General features: G+C 32.4%; 3 protein-coding genes across 4 annotated transcripts; 1 reads left to right on the top strand and 2 right to left on the bottom strand.

The window, feature by feature from the left end:
* Nucleotides 1–458: 458 nt before the first annotated feature.
* On the bottom strand, nucleotides 459–16,253 carry LOC115984125. 2 transcript variants are annotated; one of them, XR_004090385.1, is made up of 5 exons: nucleotides 15,869–16,135; nucleotides 15,542–15,652; nucleotides 15,263–15,343; nucleotides 14,875–15,072; nucleotides 459–574 (listed from the first exon to the last, which is right to left on the bottom strand). XR_004090385.1 is itself a non-coding variant. In XM_031107040.1 (4 exons), the coding sequence occupies exons 1-4, from the start codon at nucleotides 16,070–16,072 to the stop codon at nucleotides 14,998–15,000; spliced, it is 471 nt and encodes a 156-aa protein (XP_030962900.1). In that variant the 5' UTR covers nucleotides 16,073–16,253; the 3' UTR covers nucleotides 14,702–14,997. The 2 variants fall into 2 exon arrangements, 1 of the variants encoding a protein (XP_030962900.1); XM_031107040.1 differs by lacking the exon at nucleotides 459–574 and having other exon boundaries at nucleotides 14,702–15,072; nucleotides 15,869–16,253.
* Nucleotides 568–16,143, bottom strand: LOC115985225. The gene is made up of 5 exons (XM_031108193.1): nucleotides 16,080–16,143; nucleotides 1,395–1,605; nucleotides 1,068–1,178; nucleotides 789–869; nucleotides 568–609 (listed from the first exon to the last, which is right to left on the bottom strand). Exons 2-5 carry the CDS (start codon nucleotides 1,596–1,598, stop codon nucleotides 568–570), a joined length of 438 nt encoding a protein of 145 aa, XP_030964053.1. The 5' UTR covers nucleotides 1,599–1,605; nucleotides 16,080–16,143.
* On the top strand, nucleotides 4,455–13,998 carry LOC115985227 (protein GLUTELIN PRECURSOR ACCUMULATION 3-like; the record flags this gene model as incomplete). The annotated part of the gene is made up of 14 exons (XM_031108194.1): nucleotides 4,455–4,600; nucleotides 4,700–4,728; nucleotides 4,848–4,944; nucleotides 5,084–5,139; nucleotides 5,264–5,371; nucleotides 6,000–6,056; nucleotides 7,004–7,095; nucleotides 7,217–7,301; nucleotides 8,074–8,226; nucleotides 10,097–10,197; nucleotides 10,981–11,145; nucleotides 11,233–11,345; nucleotides 11,712–11,808; nucleotides 13,808–13,998. Coding segments are annotated over 14 exons (1,359 nt in total), but the record flags the coding sequence as incomplete, so codon positions are not given.
* Nucleotides 16,254–23,554: the final 7,301 nt, after the last annotated feature.

Raw genomic sequence — 23,554 nt, forward strand, 5'->3', positions numbered from 1 at the left:
ATTTTTAGAGTGGCAATTTTGAGAATTGTAGAACTCTTTGTGTCAGCCTAACTTCTCATAGATTTTGCTGCAGAAAGGTGTATGGTTGTGAAACTTCTTATATTTGTCAACACGGAAAGGTTATTAGAGGTATTATATGTTCTGTCTTAGTTTGGATTAAAACTCATTAGCCCATCAGCCATCGAGTTAAGTTTCTTTAATAACATGTTTTAGTCCTAGGTACTTAAAAAGAGTGTAAAATTGATGAATACATTCAATCTTGTTGCATAAAAATTAGTTTGTAACAGGATATGCTAAGTACGAATAAAAACCATTTGGGCTATAGATGAAGTGTAAAACCTTGTGTAGTATAACATGCATTGACTTGCTAGTTTGCTTGTCTCCTGGATGAATAAGAAATCTTGGTTTGAAAATACCATAATATGCATAGGGAAACATTTCGAGGTAACAATAATGTGTATCTGCGTAATGACATTATTTTATTGCATGACTGTTTTAGTGCTTACCAGACCCTATTCAGGCATGGCATGATGTAATTCTCGTAGTACAAGAAATTTTAAAGGTAGATCAACACCTACTATTCTGGAGTTTCTCACTCTCTGTCAGCAACTGGAAATAAGATCACAAACAAGACAATTAAAAAGAAAAACAAAAATGGGGTAGGGGAGAAACTTCTGAAAATGTGAAGAAGAAATCCAAGAGGAGCATCTTTTTATTTTTGGATAAAAAGAGGAGCATCATTTAGAATGTCGTAATTTTCATTGTAAAATGTCAAGTTTGTAACTGACCTCCATTAATGTGGCTATTAGCTGGGTTTTTTCTTTGTTCTTTTCTTGGAAAGCTTCCAGGGCTTCTTTATATTCTTTCTCCTATAGCCAACCAATCAACATGCAAAACTCATAGTGATAATTAAACTATATAATATAAACTTTCCAAAAACACTAGAGAAAAAAAGAAAGATACATGCCATGTGCAAGCTAGGATATATTCAGAGAAAGGCAACATGAAACAATTCAATCGATAAAGATGAGATTTAAAGGAAGACTAATGGTTATAGCAGCAAGTACTTTTTTCTGGCAGCTCTGCCCCAGCGGCTTTAGATCCCTGTTAGCCATGTCAATCTTCTTACGTACAGCTGCCACTTCTTTTCTCATAGGATCTGTAAGTACTTCCAGCTCCTAATAGATTGTGTGATAAAAGGCAAATGAATAACAAATTTTTTTTTTTTTTTTTGAGAAACTATGAATGAATAACAATTTTGATCAAGAGTTAAGACTTAAAATTTAAGTTCAATGAAATAACGTTTCTTTTCCCTTTTCATAGCTTCAAAACTCTGTAATAGTTAGAAAATTTAAAGAGTTTAGTGTTCCTTTTAAAAAAAAAAAAAAACTTACATCCCAAATCTGTGCCAAGCGCCTAGATTCTTCTTCGGCACGTCCCAACTGAAGTTCAACTTTCTCCTTCACTGCCATCTTCCTCCTCTCAATCTCTTCCTCTTTAGCTTGGAATGTAGATATGGCCAACCTTGAGATATCCTCATCTTCACTCTCCTCAGTTGACAGTCTTCCACTGCTCCCAATGTTCTTCATTTTTTGCATTAGTCACCAGGCTTCTTTGCTCCCACAAAACCGAAACGTCACTATAGGTCCCTTTTTTGTAGTGCGTGATCAACATTGGCAAATCAAGGTGGCTGTGTTCAATGGACTTCTCAACAAGAAGTTGCTCAGCGATATCGTGGTCTATACAATATTTGTACCATGGTTATTAAATTCGGTCTGGACATTGACCTAGTATATATGAGTCAGGTCATTGGGACACCAGTTCAACTAGTAGGTTACTAGTTGAATTGTAAGGTCAAATAAAATTAAAAAAACATACATATATATATATATATATATATGTTTAAGAAATCATAACATATCTTTTTTCTATCATTTGTCTCAAAAAAAGAAAAAGAAAAAGAAATCATAACATAAAGTAAATTAAAAAAATAGGCATATGCCTAAATTAAACTAGCAATTATAATTCAAAATCAAGGTTTCACAATAACATGGTAATCTTTTGATAGAATGAGAGTCCTTGGAGGTAAGTAAGTAGACAGAGAAGTGCAATTTTTTTTTTTTTTAATTATCATATTATAACCCATAAACCAATATAAAAAAAGCCGATAAAGTATACCTATATATATATATATATATATATATAATTTTATAAATTTCACAAGCCCAAGCTACCAAGTTTGACTGGATCTTATGTAGAAAGGTCCATTAAAACTCCCAGACCACTCTAGGTGTCAGGTCACCGAGTTTCCAATTTGGCCAATCGATTAGGTTGCTTTGAGTTTAATAATTATGAATGGTACTCTTTAGGGAACTCTTGAAAAGTAGTTTTCAGTTTTTAAAAAGAACTTTTGAGTAGCAATATCATAAATTAAATAATGTAAGAAACTCTGCTAATTTGATTGAGACACTATATAACAGATTTATTTTAATTTTTAATTTTTTCATTCACGATCTCTCCTTCTTTTCCTTTAGCTCTTCTCTCATACTCTTATCCCATAGCAACAGACCTCTCTAATGTGACATCTATTTATGTGTACTTAATATTTTTTTTTATTTTATATTTTTATAATTATAAAAATATTGTGACAACAATAAAATATTATAATATTTTTAATTTTTTATAATATATTTATTTGGTCTAAATCTCATATTTTATTATTTTATTTTAAACTATAAGAAACCTTAATAATTTTAAAAATATTTTGAGAACTTATTTATAAAATAAATTATGAAAAAAAAAAAAAAAAAAAAAGAATAGTGAAATATAATTTATTTTCACAACTCAACTGTTGAATTTAATTGGTGCAATAGAGGAGTGTGATGATCACATTCTCAGCCCTGAAAGGCAAAATTTGTGACAAAATTGGATTGATAACTCCTTCTTCATTGAAACCTTTGGACATTGGACCAATCAGGGAGTGAAGACACACACACACTCAGAGAGAGAAGACAAAAAATGCATTACTGGGTTCGAGCTTCTTCTTCCGATTTCGGTGGCACTCCTCCCCAACCTCGCAGGCACTCACGCAAACTTTTTTTTTTTTTTTTGCTTTTCTTAATTATATTTTATAGGTGATCATAGGTTATTTTTTTAAGAAGATAAACAAAACAAAAAAAAATTAGTACGGCAAAAATGAAGCCAAACTCATAAACAAAATCACATAGAAAATAAAACAATGATTAAAAAAAAAAGGAACTCAGCTTTGAATCTGATTTTCCGGATTTGAGTACTAGTATAACTGTGGAGACATGGACAATGGTGGGAAGCAAAGCACGAGGAGAGAAAGCTTGGTTGTTGTTATTCTATTTGGTGTGTATGTGAGTTAAGGGAGATCACAGATTGTTTGGGCTTGGGTTGAGAGAGGAGGTTCCGGGGGGTGGGGGGGAGGTTGTCAAATCACCGGTCTACTGAATCCTGTTATGTGAAGGATGCCTCCACCTGTTGTTTGACCGACAAGATGAGTGTAACCACCTGTTAACAAGTGTTAATAGGATGGTTGGTTATCAGTTGAATCTCGGGTTTTAAGGAATCTGATATGTTCTCTCATTTTTTACGCATTTTCTCACAAGCCAAATAGATTAAGGAAAATGGGGTAGAGGGTAAGTTGAAGAGAGGGAGAAAACGGTGGAGGGTAAGAACTGAGAACAAATTGGTAGAGCATAAAAAACGGTGGAGGGTAAGCGCCAGGGTTCAAAATCCCACTTTGTGTGTGCGAAAACTTGCCAATTAAAATAAAAGGGGAAAGTAGAGGAAGACCATCTACATGTTTGTCACTACACAGAGAGAGAGAGAGAGAGAAGGATTGGGTTCATCTATCTTAAATATATAAATTTTTCGCTCAGATTGGGGTCCTTAGGTTTTCAATTACCTCACATGAGACATGCCTGAAATACCAAAGAAATTAAAAGCTACCCCCTAATGCTTGCTTGCCCTGGCCCTCCAAGTCAACCACAAGCCTTTGGATTGGTCTGGGTCAGGTGGCATTGGTCACGCAGCTCGTGCTTGGGTGGGCTTGACTAGCCCTAATGTGAATTTCAGACAGACAAAGTGGATATAGACATGCATTAATTTTGGGCCTCTTGATTGTATTGCTCTTCTGGGGCACCCTGGCCCCTAGGGTATTATTGTTCCTGGGAGAGAATTAGTTATGGTTCCAAATTGAAGACTTAACCTGGAGCCTGTGGGTCTCTTTCATGAATTTTTATTCACCCTAGCTACAATATGTTAATATAGTGACTGTATTTGGGGAGTGTGCATGTGTGTTTCAGAGAAAGAGACAGAGGATACACTAGCATACATTAATTTAGTGCTGCTTGACCTTTTTTTGGGAGAGAGGGGGGGGGGGGGTGGGGTTTGAATGTGATTCCAGATTCTCAATCCTTGGTTTTTGATCTTCAGATAACAAACTTTGGTTTCAGCCAGAGTGCACTGGAAGTGGGCCTGAGGACCAGGTAGGTCCAAGCCCACGGGCATTTCACATTGCTGTTGCAATTGATTGTCACATGTTCATATTTGGTGGGCGTTATGGTAGCAAAAGGTTTGTGCACATGCTCTACTTTATGCTTGCTGTCCATGGGTTTTGTGCTTTGTAGCTCTAAATTCAGTCTTGTTATTAATGCTGAGGATGGATTTTCAGGTTGGGTGACTTTTGGGTTCTAGATACAGGTAAGAATCTTATATAGCAGCTTCAGGAAAACATAGTAATGATTGATGTGTCACAAAATTCATATACTAGTGCTTGTTTTACGACTTACCGGGATTTATGGAAGTTATGTTTATTCCAGATATATGGCAGTGGTCTGAGCTCACCAGTTTTGGTGACTTACCTTCACCACGAGATTTTGCTGCAGCTTCAGCCATTGGGAACCGGAAAATTGTTATGTGAGTGTCAATATTTCTCTCTGCAGCGTTATTCGTCAAATAACTGGTGTAGATCTTAGGTATTTGACTTATCAAAAAACAAAAAAGCGGAATGATTTTCTCCACAACTTTATATAAAGCAAGATGTGATTGAGTGCAGGTATGGTGGCTGGGATGGTAAAAGGTGGTTATCAGATGTGTATGTCTTGGACACAAGTAACCTCTTTTCTATGTCTTTTCAGATTTATTTTATGTTCTCTTCCTGAAAAATTTAAGGAGAGAATGTTTTATAATGGTGGAAACTAAAAGTAGATTCTATATGATTTGCTCTGTGAAACAGTATCACTAGAATGGATGGAGCTGTCGGTATCTGGATCATTACCACCACCTAGATGTGGCCACACAGCTACTATGGTGGAGAAAAGGTTGCTTGTCTATGGTGGCAGAGGTGAAGTAGCATTCTGTCTGCTCACATAGGGATTAGGTTTTATAATTGCTTAGAAACAATGTTTGGTGATGAGTCATTATTGAATTTAAAATTTTGCATTTACTTTGTTTCTTGCTTCTTTCTTTACCTATCAAAAAAAAATAATAATAATAAAAAATTGTATTCAAAAGTTGCCATTTTTTGTGAGGGTGCAGAGAGATGTACATTTGATACCATTGTTATCAACTTTGTCATTTCAGATACTTCTTATATCTCTGTTACTAAAGGCATCTATGCTGTGAATTATTATAAAGAATGTTTAAATTAATTACGTTTCAAATTTTGTATTTACTTTGTTTCTTGCTTCTTTCTTTACCTATCAAAAAAAAAAAAAAAAAAAAAATTTCATTCAAAAGTTGCCATTTTTTGTGAGGGTGCAGAGAGATATACATTTGATACCATTGTTATCAACTTTGTCATTTCATATACTTCTCATATCTCTGTTACTAAAGGCATCTATGCTGTGAATTATTATAAAGAATGTTTAAATTAATTACATTTCAGATACTTATATAGTAGGTTATTTACTTGCTTGTGTTCATTTAAGATGTTTGTAACTGACACGGCTGCTTTTTCTTGACTTAAATAGGAGGTGGTGGGCCAATTATGGGTGATTTATGGGGCTTGAAGGGTCTTATTGAAGAAGGTTAATAGTTACTTTTGTTTACTTCTTTTTTTTTTTTTCCTTCCCTTTTTTTCTAATCCTCTTTAGTAATCTGAACGTATTCTAAAATTTTCATCAAATAAATTGATGTGAGTGGTGTTGTGGCATATATCATATAGCTTTGCTTTGCATTATGCTTGGCAAATCTCTTTTTCTTGATTTCATAATTTCATTTGGGTTACATATTTCTTTGTTCTTAATATGTTATTCCACAAGTTCCAGATCAAGTGTATATCAACATAATATTCTTAGTTCCTTTACAAAACATGTGGAAGATCACCTATCTTGAAAAGATACTGTGACTAAGGTACCAATCCATTATTGTGAATAGAATGATTGCAATGGATTGCAGTTATAATTACATAATGATATGGCAGATAATGAATTCCTAAAAGTAATGTAATACACAGTTCTGGTGTTAGACTTCCATTCATGTAGTAGATATAGATCCCAATCTATGTGATGGATTTTACCTGCCAATGCTACATGGAACATGATAACACTGATGTGTGATATATACACACAAGAAATCCAATGTGGCTCTAATTTGGAAATATTCTTGAAGAATAAATATGTTGAAAGCAGTGGTTGGAATCTCAGTGTACAAAGCCATCTGCCAAAAGATGCGTAAAATGAATGAATCTCTTCTATAGATTAATGGATGTATTGTGTAAATTTGTTTCTGATAAATACTATTAAGAAACTGTTCTCTGAATTTAATTTGTGGAGAAGTCCATGTTTATTTGACAATGAGGTGTATTTCTGTCTTCTAATAAGTACTTATAAGAAATCCTTGCCTGCATATGCCTTTTTTGAATTGATATTTCTCAGTCAGTTCTTGAGTGTTAGAGAATAATAAAAATAGTTCTATTAGAAGTTCTTTTGTAAACTAAGTTGAATTTATGTCATTTCTTTGTTGTGGAAGGAAGAGAATGAAACGCCTGGATGGACCCAGTTGAAGCTTCCAGGTCAAGCTCCTTCTCCTCGCTGTGGTCATACTGTGACCTCCGGAGGGCACTATGTAATGACGTCTTCAGCAGCCTTTATATTCTTCTTGTTGATTTCTGTTCATGTGTTGTCAATGCTGAAACTTTTTTCTTTATAGTTCCTTGTATGTTACTGCTAAAATTTTTTCTTTGCAGCTGTTGTTATTTGGAGGTCATGGGACTGGTGGTTGGTTGAGTCGTTATGACATTTATTACAATGACAGCATTGTTTTAGATCGGTGTGAGTGCTTTACAACTTTGCTGGTTGGATTCCTAGCAGATATGTGCTGGATGTGTTATCATGATGTTAATGAACCTTCTATATTGTTTTTGCTATAGATATTCTGATTATTACCTGTATGAAGTTGTTTGTTTTTATTTTTTAAACAGTTTTCTTCGAAGTGTGACATTTACTTGTGAAATTACATTGTGCCTTTTAAATTCAAAAAAAAAAAAAAAATAGTGGTGTGAGAGAGGTCATTTTCAGAACTATAGATTAAAGGACATTAGTGGAACATTTTACTTTTTTCTACATGGTTTCTCTATGGACATGCACCTCACAAGATACCTAGTGGGGGCTGTTCAAATGTGTTATAGCCAAAAATGGTTTTGATTATCTGACAATAATGCATGCGTTGTTTGGTTTCATGGAAAAGCCCCAATGTTGTAACAAAGATTTTTCATAACTTGTTTTAGAAATAAGCAACACACAAAGTGTAACTTACAGACTTCTTTGATGAAGAAACATGGTGTATGACTGTATTTTTTATGGTCCTTTTTGTTACTAGCGGAACTGAAAAGTGGATATATGATATGCTTGCAACTTTCACATGTTGATTTTTACTTCTTTTTTTCTATAAAGAAATGATAATATTAATAACAGCAACACCTGTAAAACCAGTTTCAACATTTCATCAGTGAAATTTTGCTAGCATGGTTGAAACAAGCTATAGAAATTACTGTTTCATATGTAGTTGTTTATTGAAAAAATTGTGTTTCTTTTTTGCAATTAGTGTCTGCACAATGGAAGCGCTTACCGACTGGCAACGAGCCCCCTGCTGCCCGGGCATACCACTCTATGACGTCTATTGGTTCACGTCATCTATTAATTGGTGGGTTTGATGGCAAATCAACCTTTGGTGATCTGTGGTGGTTGGTCCCAGAAGGTACCGATTTGCTTTGAATTACTTTATTTATTGAGTCATTTAGTTGTTGTTTGATAAATGATACCTTTTTTCTTTTCAGATTTTCACTGGGATAATTTCTAAACATCCAAACCGTTAATTTGATTCTTGTATGACAAAATCTTCTTGATAATACATCAGTTTGTCTCCAACAGATCTTTTGATTGGAGAATTTACAGAATGTTGTATGCAATATCATTTCCTCTTTAGATTACATTCATTTTCTATCATAATGATTAGCTAGAAGGGATTTTGTTGAATTACCAAAATATGTTATGCAAGTGATTGATTTTTATGAATCTTGATTATGTCTAGTTATTTGGTTTATGTAACACTACTGTTAGCACGCATGATGCACTGGCATGTTGGGCGAGTTGGTACTTCCCTAAGCCATAAGGCTTGGGTGGGGGGGGAGGTTTTAGGACCCAGGTTCAAGTGCTCTTGGGGTGGGGAGGGGATGGGGCTATTTAATTAAGTAAATATTTCTAATAAATCTCATGATGCACTGCTTAATTAAGAATTATATCCAAACTAAAGAAAATATTTCAATAATATTGTTAAAATCAAATAATATAATAATGGTTTTAAGTTACATGACAAATTGAAACTTTTTGATAATTTGTTTTTAATCAGAGTAGTTTTTTTCTTTGTTTGTTTTTTTTTTTTTTTTTAATTTTAAAAATTGATAATAGAGTTTCGCATAAAGCAAACTATGTTAATAATTTTAATATACTTATAATGAGTCACATAATGCAAGCACAACGTGTAAAACCCAAATTTTTATTATTAAAACAAAAAATTAAAGCAGATTATTAAAATAATATAAATTTTGAAACTTTTATTAGATTTCTAAAAACTATTGGTAGTTGAATATTATGTTTTTAGTATTTTTTAAACGTTTTGAAGCTTTGGCAATAGGCCAAGAGCCTTGCAATTTAATTGACACCTTCTGGAATTTCCAACAAAGACATCCAAGATTAGCACAACCCCACCCCCCCCCCCCACCCCCACCTCCCACATTTGTTAACTATTGAATTATCAAAAATAAAAAATAAACTTTGGCAAAAAAAGAGGCTCCAGTAACTAAATGACCAATTATTACGCAATTTTACTATTTTCGTTTAGTCTACTAGAGGTCTTATAGTTTCACATGAAATGGTTATGTTAAGATGTATTAGTCACAACTTATACGAATAGCTGTTACTTTTAGTTGATAGAGACAAATTGAGAGGTGTGAATTGTAACAATTTAAAAAAAAGTTAATGATTCTAGTTAAAATTTAGGGACTAATTTGTAATAACCACGAACTATTGGGGAATTATGTAATTTATTCAAGTCTTTAATAAAGGGCAGCCACTTGGCGCAAGGAGATTGTAGTTACTTGTTGCATAGAGAAGATGGACACTTGCCTAACCACGGCTTGGATGACCCGACTTTTATTATACAACATATGATTATAAAATTGAAGTTAGGTTTTTCAGTTATGATGGTCAGGCACTGTAATCTTTTTCCTACTCTGTAAGGAATTGCATAATGTTGTATGCAATGCCATTTTATTTTATTATATCACACTTTATGATGTGGTTAGGTGCATATTTCCATGGTAACAATTTAACTAGAAGTATTTTTGTCAATGATCTCTACTTCAAATGACATCCCCTTCTATAAGAATGGTGTGGAAGGCAAGTTTTGTGTTTTCATGTAACATTATTAAATTGAAATTAGGTTTTCAATTAATGATGACCAGGCCCAAAGTCAAACAGGTTTTGATTATATTTAAGCCAATGGATCAACTTCTACTTCTGCAGATTCTATGTGGAATAAATTTTTGTCAACTCTGATTGTTTTGTAGAGGACCCTATTGCAAAGCGGTTCACTGCATCTCCACCCAATGATATTCCTGAAAATAAGGATGCTGCAATAGCAAATAATAATGTCCAATCTGCACTCGAGGTATAACTGCTGCTACTTTTAATGACATCTAGCGTTTTCTATTGAGCTTGTTGACCAAGGAGCTCAAGCAATCTCCTTACCTTGTATTTGTTTCAAGTAGACTGAATCTTTTTGCCAATTTCATATTGAACTTTTAAACTATGAATTTGCAATAAATGGTAACAAAAAAATAGTTTAACTTGTTAAATTTCAATTTTTTGGTAACCCAAAAAAAAAAAAAAAAAAAATTGCAACAAAGTAGAGGTATGCATCAGATGCCAATGTCTGTAGTGACCTGTTCCATAACTTATGCAGACGAGAGCACATATAAGGAAATTGGCCTTTTGATAAATGTATTGTTTTGAGAACTCTTGGTCTGGTGCATCTTATGTCATTGATGCATTCTGGTAGCGGGTTTCTGAACATGTACAAAGTTTATAAATTTATGGAATTTCTGCATCAACCAAAGTCCAAATGGTAGTTGAAGTTTAAACCATGGTATTATTACAAGTTTAAGTATTTGTATGGACATTCTTAAAAGTTTCAATATAAATTCCTGTTATGTAAACAAATTTTGAACCAAAATTGAGTTTATACTTATCCTTCTTAAGTACAAATTTCCCTTTACATAAACAACATTTAAGCTTTTGGTCCAAAATCGAGTTTGAACCAAAATCAATTTTGTACTTGTCCTTTTAAGTTTAATATTCCTTTGATGTGTTATGATTATTTTTACAGCCCACCTTGTACCTAGTTAAATTTAAGATTTTAATCATGCGAATGATCTTTCCATATGTTGGACAGGGAAGCCAAAGGGAACAATCTGCTGTCTCAGAGTTACAAAGAAGATTAGAAATTTCAGTTTCACTCTCTAGTCCTGGGTTTCCAATTGTAGATGAGTTGGAAGATAAAGAATTCCTTGAACTAGCATCAAGTTTTTTTGGAGAAAGAGTGTCTAGTAATTTGCAGGTTTAACAAATTGAAGAAAATTTGGTTTACTTTGTTATTCACCTCTTAGCTTTTTTTAACTGAAATTTTTTTTTTGGTCGTAAAAAGGCAATTGAAGCACTTCGTGATCACTGGAGGAAGGCTATACCAAGGTCTATACCACTTAAGGAGTTTGGGCCCTTGCTTCGTGACTACCAACGTTTGATAGCCCGTCATCAATTGTAAGAAAAAAGTTTTGCGCCATCACTTGTTTATGTTCACTTAAATCATAACAGCTGACATCTCTCAATGCTAGATTATCTTCTAGCTATGCAAGTGATAACATGAAAGACTCCTAAACTTTTCTTGGCCATCTCAGCCTCCAACTATTATCCATAACATTAACAACAATTATTGCATTTCTGTTTTAAATTGGGTGCATATCAGTTTTTTCAAATATTTTTCTCTTCACTGTTGTATGATCTCTCCAGATATATCCTTGAGGGTTTTCAATTCAATATGAGTGCTTCACACCTGTATTTGGTTGATTTTTCTACTTCAGAACTTAGTTCAAGTAATCCTTTTCCTGGTTCTCTGGGTTTTAACAGTGACAGGGCTAATGATGGATCTGATCTGCATTCTGCTGAAGTTGGTTTGCTTGGAAAAGATGCTTATCGGTTTTATCATATTAAAAATGCCTCTCAGGTATTAACCATGCAAGGCTTTTAGACCCAAGTCTTTCTTTTTTCCTTTTTCCTTTTGAGCTGACTTTGGGCTGACACCTTTATTTTCCATGCATGTAGGTATTAGAAGCTTTTTTTAAGTAACTTTTTTTGGATGAAATAAAAAAAGCATCGAATAGGCATATAGAAAGATACGATATTCATGTCATTAAGAGCTCAGTGTATTAATTTTTATTTGGTTATTCATGGTCAATATTTGACTTTCTAACAAATAAAATGTAAAAAATTTAAATTTAGATGTATAATTCTTGCTTTGGAATGGAGGAATATGCCTCAAATATACTTTTTTATTTTACTTTTTAATCAGATATAGTTCTGGACCCTCCCTGTGGTGTGTTTGGTTTGTCAAATTAAATCATCATTCTAGTATTAAGATGCCTGGACCCATTAGCATCATTTGGATTTGTCGAGGAACATTTTAGATCATTTCCAATTCAGTGTTTACTAGGAATGCAGATGACCCTAGCCAATTGCAAGTGGTTTGAGATTGGCTTAGCAAGTTTAGAGCCATCAAAGGAGAGACATTAGAGAGAAGTTCTGCAAAATAAGAAACAAATGATTTGGTGGAGAGAGAGAGAGAGAGGGTAACTGGTATATCTTTTTGATAGGTAATAAAAATTTGTTTCAAAAAGAAACTACTTCATCAAAGAGATGAAGTAAACGAAGGAAATATGTACAAGCAACAAAGGAAAACAAAACAACTTATGTACAAGAAGAAAGTGAATCTAAAAACAGCATAATGGATTTTGAAGAAGTAAATCCCCATTCATGAGACCAATCAAACAAAGTGGTCGCAAACAAAGCTAAGATCCTATCCCTAGAAAACACCGAATCTTCAAATATTCGATTATTTCTCTCCCTCCAAATAATCCACATCACACAATGTCCAAACTCCAAACATTTGAAGAATGCTTCCCCAACCAATTCCTCCAACTGGCCAGTAAGCCGATAACCCTCATAGGTAGAATCCAATAAACACCAAAAGATCTAAGGGCAAAGCTCCATAACTGAGATTTTTCACCACAATGTAGGAGCAGATGATCCACACTCTCCCCATTACATCTACAAAGGCAACACCAATCCATAATAGTGAAGCCTCTTTTCCTCAAATGGTCTGTTATGAGAACCTTCCCCCATGTAGTTGTCCAAACAAAAAAAGACACGACGTGGAGCCTTCACACCCTTCCAAGGAAAAGTAATAGAGCTAGATCCCCTCAATGCACCATAAAAGGATTTTATATCAATATCCCCCTTCGACCCCAAACACCACCTCATTTTATCTCCACCCTCAATAGGACTTAGTGACCGATTGGAATGGGGATCCAGGAACACCTTTGATCTGATGTACTCATGTCTGGGTATTTCATGCCCAAGGTATTTAATTAATGAACTCATTTCCCTCAACTGACCCTCATTATGATGCATACCAACATCATGGGGATCTTTGTTATGCAATCTAAGGCCTAAGCCACTTTTTGCTGAGAAAAATATGACACCCTTTATTGAATGTACATGCTCCCATCTATTTTCTAGCAAGAAAACAATTTGGATGTTATGGACAGCTGTACAAATTTTTTATAGGGCTTGGGTGATTTTGATATCTAGATGGCATTAAGTCATGCTCTATTCTTACATATAAAATTTTTAAGATTTGTCCACCATGCATTTTAGTACCTAAATGATCCTTAATACACACATCATTTTGCGAGTGCGAATCCGCATTATATATAGTGATCTTGCTCTCTGAATTAATGTTTCACTAACGGAAAAATTTTATTTTAATATTTATACATGGTTTACATGCTGGACTAATTAATGTACTGATTGAATATAACTTTCATCTAAATTATCCTTCATGGTTTGCTTATTTACTCATGCTTTGGTGCAATGTGTGATTCAAATTCTGGACTTCCATATTTTCCTCTGCTTTCATTGATCACAACTTCTTTGATGATTTCCAGTTACGTATGGATGATCTCCCATTGCTGCTCACGGAGTACAAACAGATTCTTTCGGATTAATTAATATATGGGGAGTCTTCCTTTATAAGAAAATAAATTAAGATTGCCTAATGGTGTCCCAGATTTCCTTATCTCATGAAATATGTTGGGAGAGTCTTCTTCTTGGAACTACCTCAAACCATTAGTCCTTGTACAAACAGGTTTTTATTATTATTATTTTTTTTATTTTTTTATTTTTTTAATGGTGTGTGTGTTGCTTGAATACAAATTTGTAATACCTATTCATTATAAAGTCCTATAAATCTTGCCTGTCTCAGTGTGCCGTACAACATGCTTTGTAATTTGCTACTGTCTAGAATTGTCCGCAAATCTTTTTTTTTTTTTTTTAATGAAAATTGTCCTTACTTGCACAATGGTGTGTAGTCAGTAGTGCTACAATATCATGACATATCAGAGTTATTCAGGTGCAGATTTATCAGTAGGATGCTTTGGTATTTTTAGAGTAGCAATTTTGAGAATTGTAGAACTCTTTGTGTCAGCCTAACTTCTCATAGATTTTGCTGCAGAAAGGTGTATGGTTGTGAAACTTCTTATATTTGTCAACACGGAAAGGTTATTAGAGGTATTATATGTTCTGTCTTAGTTTGGATTAACACTCATTAGCCCATCAGCCATCCAGTTAAGTTTCTTTAATAACATGATTTAGTCCTAGGTACTCAAAAAGAGTGTAAAATTGATGAATACATTCAATCTTGTTGCATAAAAATTAGTTTGTTACAGGATATGCTAAGTACGAATAAAAACCATTTGGGCTATAGATGAAGTGTAGAACCTTGTATAGTATAACATGCATTGACTTGCTAGTTTGCTTGTCTCCTGGATGAATAAGAAATCTTGGTTTGAAAAGACCATAACATGCATAGGGAAACATTTCGAGGTAACAATAACGTGTATCTGCATAATGACATTATTTTATTGCATGACTGTTTCAGTGCTTATCAGACCCTATTCAGGCATGGCATGATGTAATTCTCGTAGTACAAGAAATTTTTAAGGTAGATCAACACCAACTATTCTGGAAATTAATCTAGTACAGACTCACAAGCAAAACCACCCATTAGTATTGTAAATCTTAGTTTATGGATTCTACATTCTTGCTCAGCTTCTCAAGTTTCTTCATCCTCAGTTTCTCACTCTCTGGATTCTACATTCTTGCTCAGCTCCTCAAGTTTCTTCATCCTTAGTTTCTCACTCTCTGTCAGCAACTGGAAATAAGATCACAAACAAGACAATTAAAAAGAAAAACAAAAATGGGGTAGGGGAGAAACTTCTGAAAATGTAAAGAAGAAATCCAAGAGGAGCATCTTTTCTTTTTTTTTTTTTTTTGGGATAAAAAGAGGAGCATCATTTAGAATGTTGTAATTTTCATTGTAAAATGTCAAGTTTGTAACTGACCTCCATTAATGTGGCTATTAGCTGAGTTTTTTCTTTGTTCTTTTCTTGGAAAGCTTCCAGGGCTTCTTTATATTCTTTCTCCTATAGCCAACCAATCAACATGCAAAACTCATAGTGATAATTAAACTATATAATATAAACTTTCCAAAAACACTAGAGAAAAAAAGAAAGATACATGCGATGTGCAAGCTAGGATATATTCAGAGAAAGGCAACATGAAACAATTCAATCGATAAAGATGAGATTTAAAGGAAGACTAATGGTTATAGCAGCAAGTACTTTTTTCTGGCAGCTCTGCCCCAGCGGCTTTAGATCCCTGTTAGCCATGTCAATCTTCTTACGTACAGCTGCCACTTCTTTTCTCATAGGATCTGTAAGTACTTCCAGCTCCTAATAGATTGTGTGATAAAAGGCAAATGAATAACAAATTTTTTTTTTTTTTTTTGAGAAACTATGAATGAATAACAATTTTGATCAAGAGTTAAGACTTAAAATTTAAGTTCAATGAAATAACGTTTCTTTTCCCTTTTCATAGCTTCAAAACTCTGTAATAGTTAGAAAATTTAAAGAGTTTAGTGTTCCTTTTAAAAAAAAAAAAAAACTTACATCCCAAATCTGTGCCAAGCGCCTAGATTCTTCTTCGGCACGTCCCAACTGAAGTTCAACTTTCTCCTTCACTGCCATCTTCCTCCTCTCAATCTCTTCCTCTTTAGCTTGGAATGTAGATATGGCCAACCTTGAGATATCCTCATCTTCACTCTCCTCAGTTGACAGTCTTCCACTGCTCCCAATGTTCTTCATTTTTTGCATTAGTCACCAGGCTTCTTTGCTCCCACAAAACCCACCTCTACCTATTCTTTATGTAACCCCCTCAAAGTCTCTCTTGCTTGAGACTTGCTTTCTTTTGAAAACATTCCAGAGAAAGCAAAAGTAGTTGTCACCCAAGAAAGCCTTAAGACTTTTGACTTGTTTTCGGTTAACAACAATGAAAGCGAAGACATGTAAAACAAAATCTTGGTGCTAACCTTTACACAAATCTACATGTTACATTTAGGCACTTTAGAGTTGGAGCTACTACTCTTGAAGTCTCATGTTACAGCTTGAAAATCTTAAGGATTCTTCTGCTAAATACTGTGTACTCTTTACCTGTAGTTAATATATCCTCTTCTTTTTTCTTTTTCTTTACCCTAGGTAGTTAAACTATCAAATTTGAATTGAGAGACTGATTTCACAAGTAACCTACATGGGGACGCCGGCAAGCAAGATTGCTTGAAGCAAGAGGAAGTTTGTCATATGAAATCACGTGACATGGCAGTATTGTTTTGTGCTCACGGCTTCCTTATGGGGCCAAGCATTAGTGCATTTATTTCACAACAACCGGTCCAAACCATATTTTTTCTTACTTACTAAGCATTTGCATCGGTTCATGTAAAAATTTCAATCTATTTTAATATAAGAATTTACTTTTTCTATTTTGCAATTCTCTTTACAAAACACTTCACATTAAATTATCTATTTTATATTATGTTTAATTAAAATATCAAACTTTTTTATTATTTTTTAATTGTTTTTCTTTCTTACCCACAAAAACCACCATCTACTCGCTTCTTTCATTATTGGGATAGCCTAAGAAAAAAAAAAAACAAAATGCAAAATGAATAATGTCAATGTAAATTTACAAGGTTACTTAGCAACTATGTATTTTTACATAATTTTGCATAGTTTAATAATGTAGATGAATTTTGAACTTAATTGGCTAAAATGTAGTATTTTTGCACCGCACCACCATACTTCCTTCAACTTAAACTTGGTTAACGAGTCGGATCACAGATTCAAGGTGTGCCCCGGTTGGATACTAATCAAAATGGGTACAAGTAGAAAATAGATGAAACTAAACGAGTTGTTATACTTATTACTCATATACCCAATCATCAATTGGTTGGTTAAGTCAGGTGAAACTAAACGAGTTGTTATTCTTATTACTCAAACCCAATCATCAATTGGTTGGTTAAGTCATGATCCGTATTTTTTTCACATGCAAACAAATAGTAGAATAAAAAGAAACCTAAACGTAATTTTTAATATATATTTTTTTCATCTTTTCATTCAATACAAATAAAAGAACTAAGGAAACACTCAAAACTAAAACTTGGATTATCTTTTGGTGATAAATTTTAAAAGTCCACTAGTCCTTAATTTCACATACGCTAAAAGGGTGTTTGGTTTATTGTGTTGTGTCCTTAATGTGATGTACATTACAATGATGTGACATTAAGGTTTTTGGTTTATTTTATTTTTTCTAACATTACTACAATTTAAAATTACAAAATATATCACATCATCTTAATCTCATCACTTTCTTAAGCAATGTGAGATTATATTAAGGTAAGATTATAATAACGTAATATTATGGTGTAATGTAACATCACAGTGAACCAAACGCCCCTTAAAAAAAACGTGTATAATAGAGTAACTATTTTCATCAAAAAAAAAAAAAAACCCTATAAAAAGAAAATTACTGTGTAAAATAAATAAATATAAAATGATTATGAAGATTTACTAAAAAATACTCAATATAATTAATAGATCCAATACTGAAAATGTTTCTATTTGAAAATTCCATGTCAAGTTGAAAAGGAATATCAATAATATATTCTTCTATAATATAGAAATTTTAAAATTATTTTAGTACATAAACATTCATTGAAAATGAGTCTTTAAAAAATAGAAATAAAATTTTATAATATAAACTTTGCAATAGATTGGCTCTAGTGTAGGTATGATCCGGTTGAATTTGGTGAAAATTAGACAGGAGCTCAACTAAAACAGATTGGTATTCTTATAACCCATATATCCTTTTTTTGGGCGGGTTAGTAGATATGGGTCTAATTTGCAAGCCTATTCAACCAAATTGACGATTATTGTTTAATTATTAAAAGCAAGCACAATCCAAAAATGAGAATAATCTATATTCTACACCATTATAAACAGGATTTCCAAGGTTGGTCTCTCTCTCTCTCTCTCTCTCTTTTTAAATAAAGGTCTCATTTTTTATTTATTTATAATATATGTAAGGCATAGCAGAGCTTTATATATATAAATTAATGTGTGTTACATCATTTAATATATGCCTTTCAAGAAAGTCTGGCACTTCTTCCATCCATGCATTGATATTTTATACATGTTGAACGTACAATGTGCTACACTATATATGTCACTATTACCGTTTCTACCCACATAGGAAATATACCATTTTTTAAAGTTCTGGCTTCTGAGCTCTGAGTGCTTCCTTTGCTTCTTTTTTGGTAGAAGCTCCCTTTGCTTCATTGATTAGATATGTCCCTTCCAAATTGAATGCCTCTCAATGCCGCGGCAACCTTATCATTCTCATCCCTGACCAGTGACCACTACTCCTACTCTGGCCTATATTCTTTTCTTCAAACAGAGCTCCATTATCAGTATTCACTTTGTTGAAACCTCTAGGCGGCCATGTCTAGCCCTGTTTTTCATATATATACATCTTCTTTACTTGTATACTTTTGTGTAAACTAGCCTGTAGAGTAAGGTGATCTGATGCTGTTTTAGCTGTCAGCTTTGGATCCTTTTTCTTCTTATTACCTTGTCTAGTTGTCTAAGCAAGCTTCTCTGGTGCCAAATATGTCATGCTGTGATAAAGTATCTGCCAACAATAATCCCAAAAGATAGATACCTAATATTTTTTTATTATAATTATCAAAATCATAAATTAATTTGATTCAATAATAATAATAAAAATTAGAGACGGAACCAAAATTTTTACTTTGGGGGTAGAGTATGGAGAAAAAAAAAATTCCACCATTTAATAATGAGAATTATATAAAGATTGATATATATACCTATTAATATAGGATTTATACAAATATTTGAAAATAAATTAACGAATACATAATAATAAAACGTATGTCTAATCATTAACAAAATATAAATTAAAAAAACATAATAATTATTACTTAATACATTTCAAACTGAGTAATAATTTTTGCTGCAATTTCTCTCAACTCTAAACCCAAGCTACTCAAATTCTCTTATATAAGTAAAACAATGTTGTTCATATCCTATTGGCTCTTAATCCCAGCCCCCACACACACGTATATATGGAAAAAATAGATTTTAGAACAAAAAAATAATAATAATCAACTTTGAAAACAATTTTACAAAATGATAAATTGATGAATAAGATGAAAGAGAGAAAAATCTAACTTAGAGAACCATACCGAGTAGGCAAAAGCCTGCCGTCATTCTTTCTTTGTCCTTGCCCTCTCACCGGTCTCTCTGTCTTTGATCTATTTGAAAATTGAAATGCCTTTAATTATGGCCGTATTTTTCTCACTATAAAGTATAAAAACGGTGAGTTTTGGATAGATTCTTATTGCAGGCACCTGGAGTGTATTGACTTCAACTGTCCTATCATAAAACAATATATATATATATATATATATATTTTTTTTAAGAGAGTTTTAACCTATGACGTCCTCTTCTAATTATAGTTCTTTATCATCAAATTAAGACATCAATTAGTTTTTTGTTTGGGTGGTGATTAGTGGCGACTCCAGGAATTTTGTCTAGGGTATTCCTGTTCCACTTTGAAAAAATTTCGAGTCACTTCAGTCTATTTCAAGTGTTTCGGTAAATACTGGCCGAAATTCAAGATTTGGCCTTAAAAAAAAAAAATTCTTAAAACCAAAACAAATTTGCATTCTGTACACCGAAAAACCTCAAAAGGAAAAAAAAAAATGAAAAGAAAAGAAATGAACAAAGGTAGCTATACAATAAACTATAAATTCATTTGAAATATTAATAAAATTATTAATTATTATTGTTTAGTTGTTTTATAAATTTGTTTGTCTTTTATAAACTATAATTTGTTGTATTGTGATTTCATTAATTATTAAATTATTAATTATTGTTTAGTCTAATATAATTTAATTTGTTTGCCTTTTATAATGTATTAGTTAATTAAATTATTAATTATTGGTATTTAGTTGCCTCATTAATTTTTTCTCATGTCTTTCTCTCATTAATTTTTTAGCCTAACATGTCTTTCTCTCATTGGTAGAAAATCTACCACCTATCTTCAATTTTTTTTTTTTTTTTTTTTTTTTTTTTTTTTTTATCTCATTTGTTCTTAGGTAGGTTGTATACAGTTGGCTTGCACTTTAGTATGAGACTTGCACGCAAAATAAAAACATCAACTCAAACTAAAAATAAAAAAATCCGGATCACTCTCTTCTTGTCTTTAGTTTTCACTTTTCACTTTTCAAGCTCTCTCTGGTCTTCAGTCTCAAGACTCTTCTCCAGCTGCCCCTGTCATCACCATGTCTCTACCTCACTCTCTTTCCACCATGTCTCTACCTCTATTGGCTTACTGACTGAGTACCAACGCCTTATGGCAACACAACGAAGCTGGGCTTTTTTTTTTTTTGGGCTTGTTCTATTACATTTTTTTTTTTCAAATTCTCTGTTACCATTTTTTTTTTTTTTTTTTTTTAAGATTTTAGTTCAAAATTTGTTTGGCATAAAAATTTTGAGGGTGTTCCTATTTTTTTTTTTTAAGGGAAAACAAATAAAAAAAATTAAATTATTATTATATATATATATATATATATATTTTTTTTTTTAAGTCAGGGTTTTCCTAGGAACACCCTGAACTCTGAGTGGCGTCGCCATTGGTGGTGATTAAATCTCAAATCTCTTATTTAACCATCCAAGGTTTTACTAGTTGACTTAACTGGAACCCACACCATAACACAATTGAAAAGACTAAAGAGAGGGAATTATGTGAATTTTTCCATATCTTGAAGTACATTTTTCATTGTTTATTATTCATGATATATCTGATATATTGTGTGCGTGTATATATATATATATATATATATACACACACACACATAAAACTGCTGATCTGTATTGATTTTCTGCTAAAGTTACTAAAACTGCTTGGATTCCCTGATAGGAGTATGGCTCTTGCTTTGGCTGTTCCCCATGGGGATGATTCCCTCCAGACAGCACATGCAGACAATTTTGTTGACCTATGATGAATAGTAAAAAAGTCAATTTTACTGTTCATTATTCACTATTTAAATAGTGTTTTATTTTGCCTATAAAAGGGATGTCCCTTTCAAGTTAAGACATCACTCAATTTTCCTAGTTTCAAATTCCATATAGTTTCCAGACTACTTCCTATAAGCTTGTAACATTTTTCCATTCCTATTCAAAGCCTTGTATCTACTATCCCCTGTAAGTGTTTTAATCTATTATTGAAACCTTATTTTGTTAAAATACAAACTGCTTTTACTATACTATTTTTATTTTGAAGCTTTCTTATTTTCAGCATTTTACTTCAAAGTCTTTTACTTTAAATATCTTAATCTATTGTGCACTATATATATATAATTTCATTAGAAACATAGAAAAGTATCAATTAAGTTATAAAACTCTTGGTGCATTTTTCAACCTTCTTTTTGTGGAGATATCGTATTTTTTAATCTAGAATAATATATGAATAATTCCCTAGAGACTTCATGGTTTCTTCATATTTTCAAACTTTACACAGTATAGAATATTCTTCACTTAACCCTTACTCTTTGCCAAGAAAGCAAGGATGAAATCACTTTCAATTGAGAATCTTAGAAAATAATAGTCTTTCACGTTGAACATTATCAATTTATTTATTTATATTTTTGTTTTACCACGTATGAATAAAGACTAATCACTATTAAGGTATCACTTGAACCAAATGCTTGGTGATTAAAATCCAATGAAGTTTTTCAATAACTACACCATGAAGTATTTAAAATCTAATCTATTTCTTTTTGAATGAGCCTATTGAATTTTACCACATCATCACCAATTTAACTAAACATGAAAGATTCAACTCTAAAAAAAAAGACTAAAGTACACTAACCCTTAAGATTTGGGGTGTTATTTTCATTATACCCCTTTATGTTTTAAAATTTTTTATTTAAACACTTGAAGTTTGATTTCGTTTTTATATTGTGTCAATTTCTGAAGAAAATGGGCAAATGCCCATTTCAAAATAAAAATCCAGCATTTTGTCTCATTTCCCAAACTAATTAGGGAAATGCCCCTCTTTTGAAACTCAATTTTTTTCAAAATCGAGTTATAAAAAAAAAAAAAAAAAATCCTGGAGCCCTATAGTGGTGTTTTAAGAAGCCTATAGTGACATTTTAAGGACCTATAGTGGCGTTTTGTAACTCGATCTCCATGAAGTCGAGTTACATGCAATTTTTTTTTTTTTTTTACCTATAACTCGACTTCATGGAGATCGAGTTACAAAACGCCACTATAGGTCCTTAAAATGTCGCTATAAACTCCTTAAAAACGCCACTATAGGGCTTAACTCGATTTTGAGAAAATCAAGTTTCAAAAGAAGGACATTTTCCTAATTAGTTTGGGAAAGAGGGCAAAATGCTGGATTTTTTTTTAAAAAAAGGGCAAATGCCAATTTTTTTCCGTCAATTTCCTTTAGTAATTTGACTGTTCATGATATACTTTTATGCCTATAACAATAACAAAATTCGTGTATTTCAGAAAATTTAGACCTAATATTTCTTTAAAGAAAAAAAAAAAAAAGAATGACACCAAATTGTTAGATTACTAATAGAAATATGAACACAAAATCAAATATAAAGTGCTAACATAAAAAATAAAAAAATAAAATAAAAAAAAGTGCTAACATAAAAAAATAATGAAACGTAAATAACAGGAAAATGGTCAAAATGAAGACAACCGATTAGTGTGTTTTAGTTAAAAAAATAATCACACTATTTTCCATACCATTTGCTACAATTATCATATAGATTTTACAGTATTTTCACAACAAATCTTAAGTGATAAGTTGTTATTGATTCTAATTCAAATTCATCACTGAAATTACTTTTTTGTCTACTAATAACAACCAATAACAACCTACTGCCCAAATTTGTTGTGAAAATATTGTAGACATATCGTGATTGATAGAAAAAAAAATTGTAAGATCAATCATAATCTGCTACATAAAATAGTAGTGAAAAATGATGTGGTAAAGGTTGTGATCCTAGAATAACTTAAAAGAAAAGGTAAATTGCAAATTGCACCCCTAAAGTTTGGAGGTGATTGGATTTTACATCTTGAAGTTATTTTACCCCCTGAAGTTTGGGGTGTTTGGATTTTACATATAACGTTTCAGAATTTGAATTTTACCCCTTAAAGTTTGTGAGTATTTGGATTTTACACTCCAAAATTATAAAACTT

The sequence above is a fragment of the Quercus lobata genome, chromosome 4, assembly GCF_001633185.2.
Source record: "Quercus lobata isolate SW786 chromosome 4, ValleyOak3.0 Primary Assembly, whole genome shotgun sequence".
In the NCBI taxonomy this organism is placed as follows: Eukaryota; Viridiplantae; Streptophyta; class Magnoliopsida; order Fagales; family Fagaceae; genus Quercus; species Quercus lobata.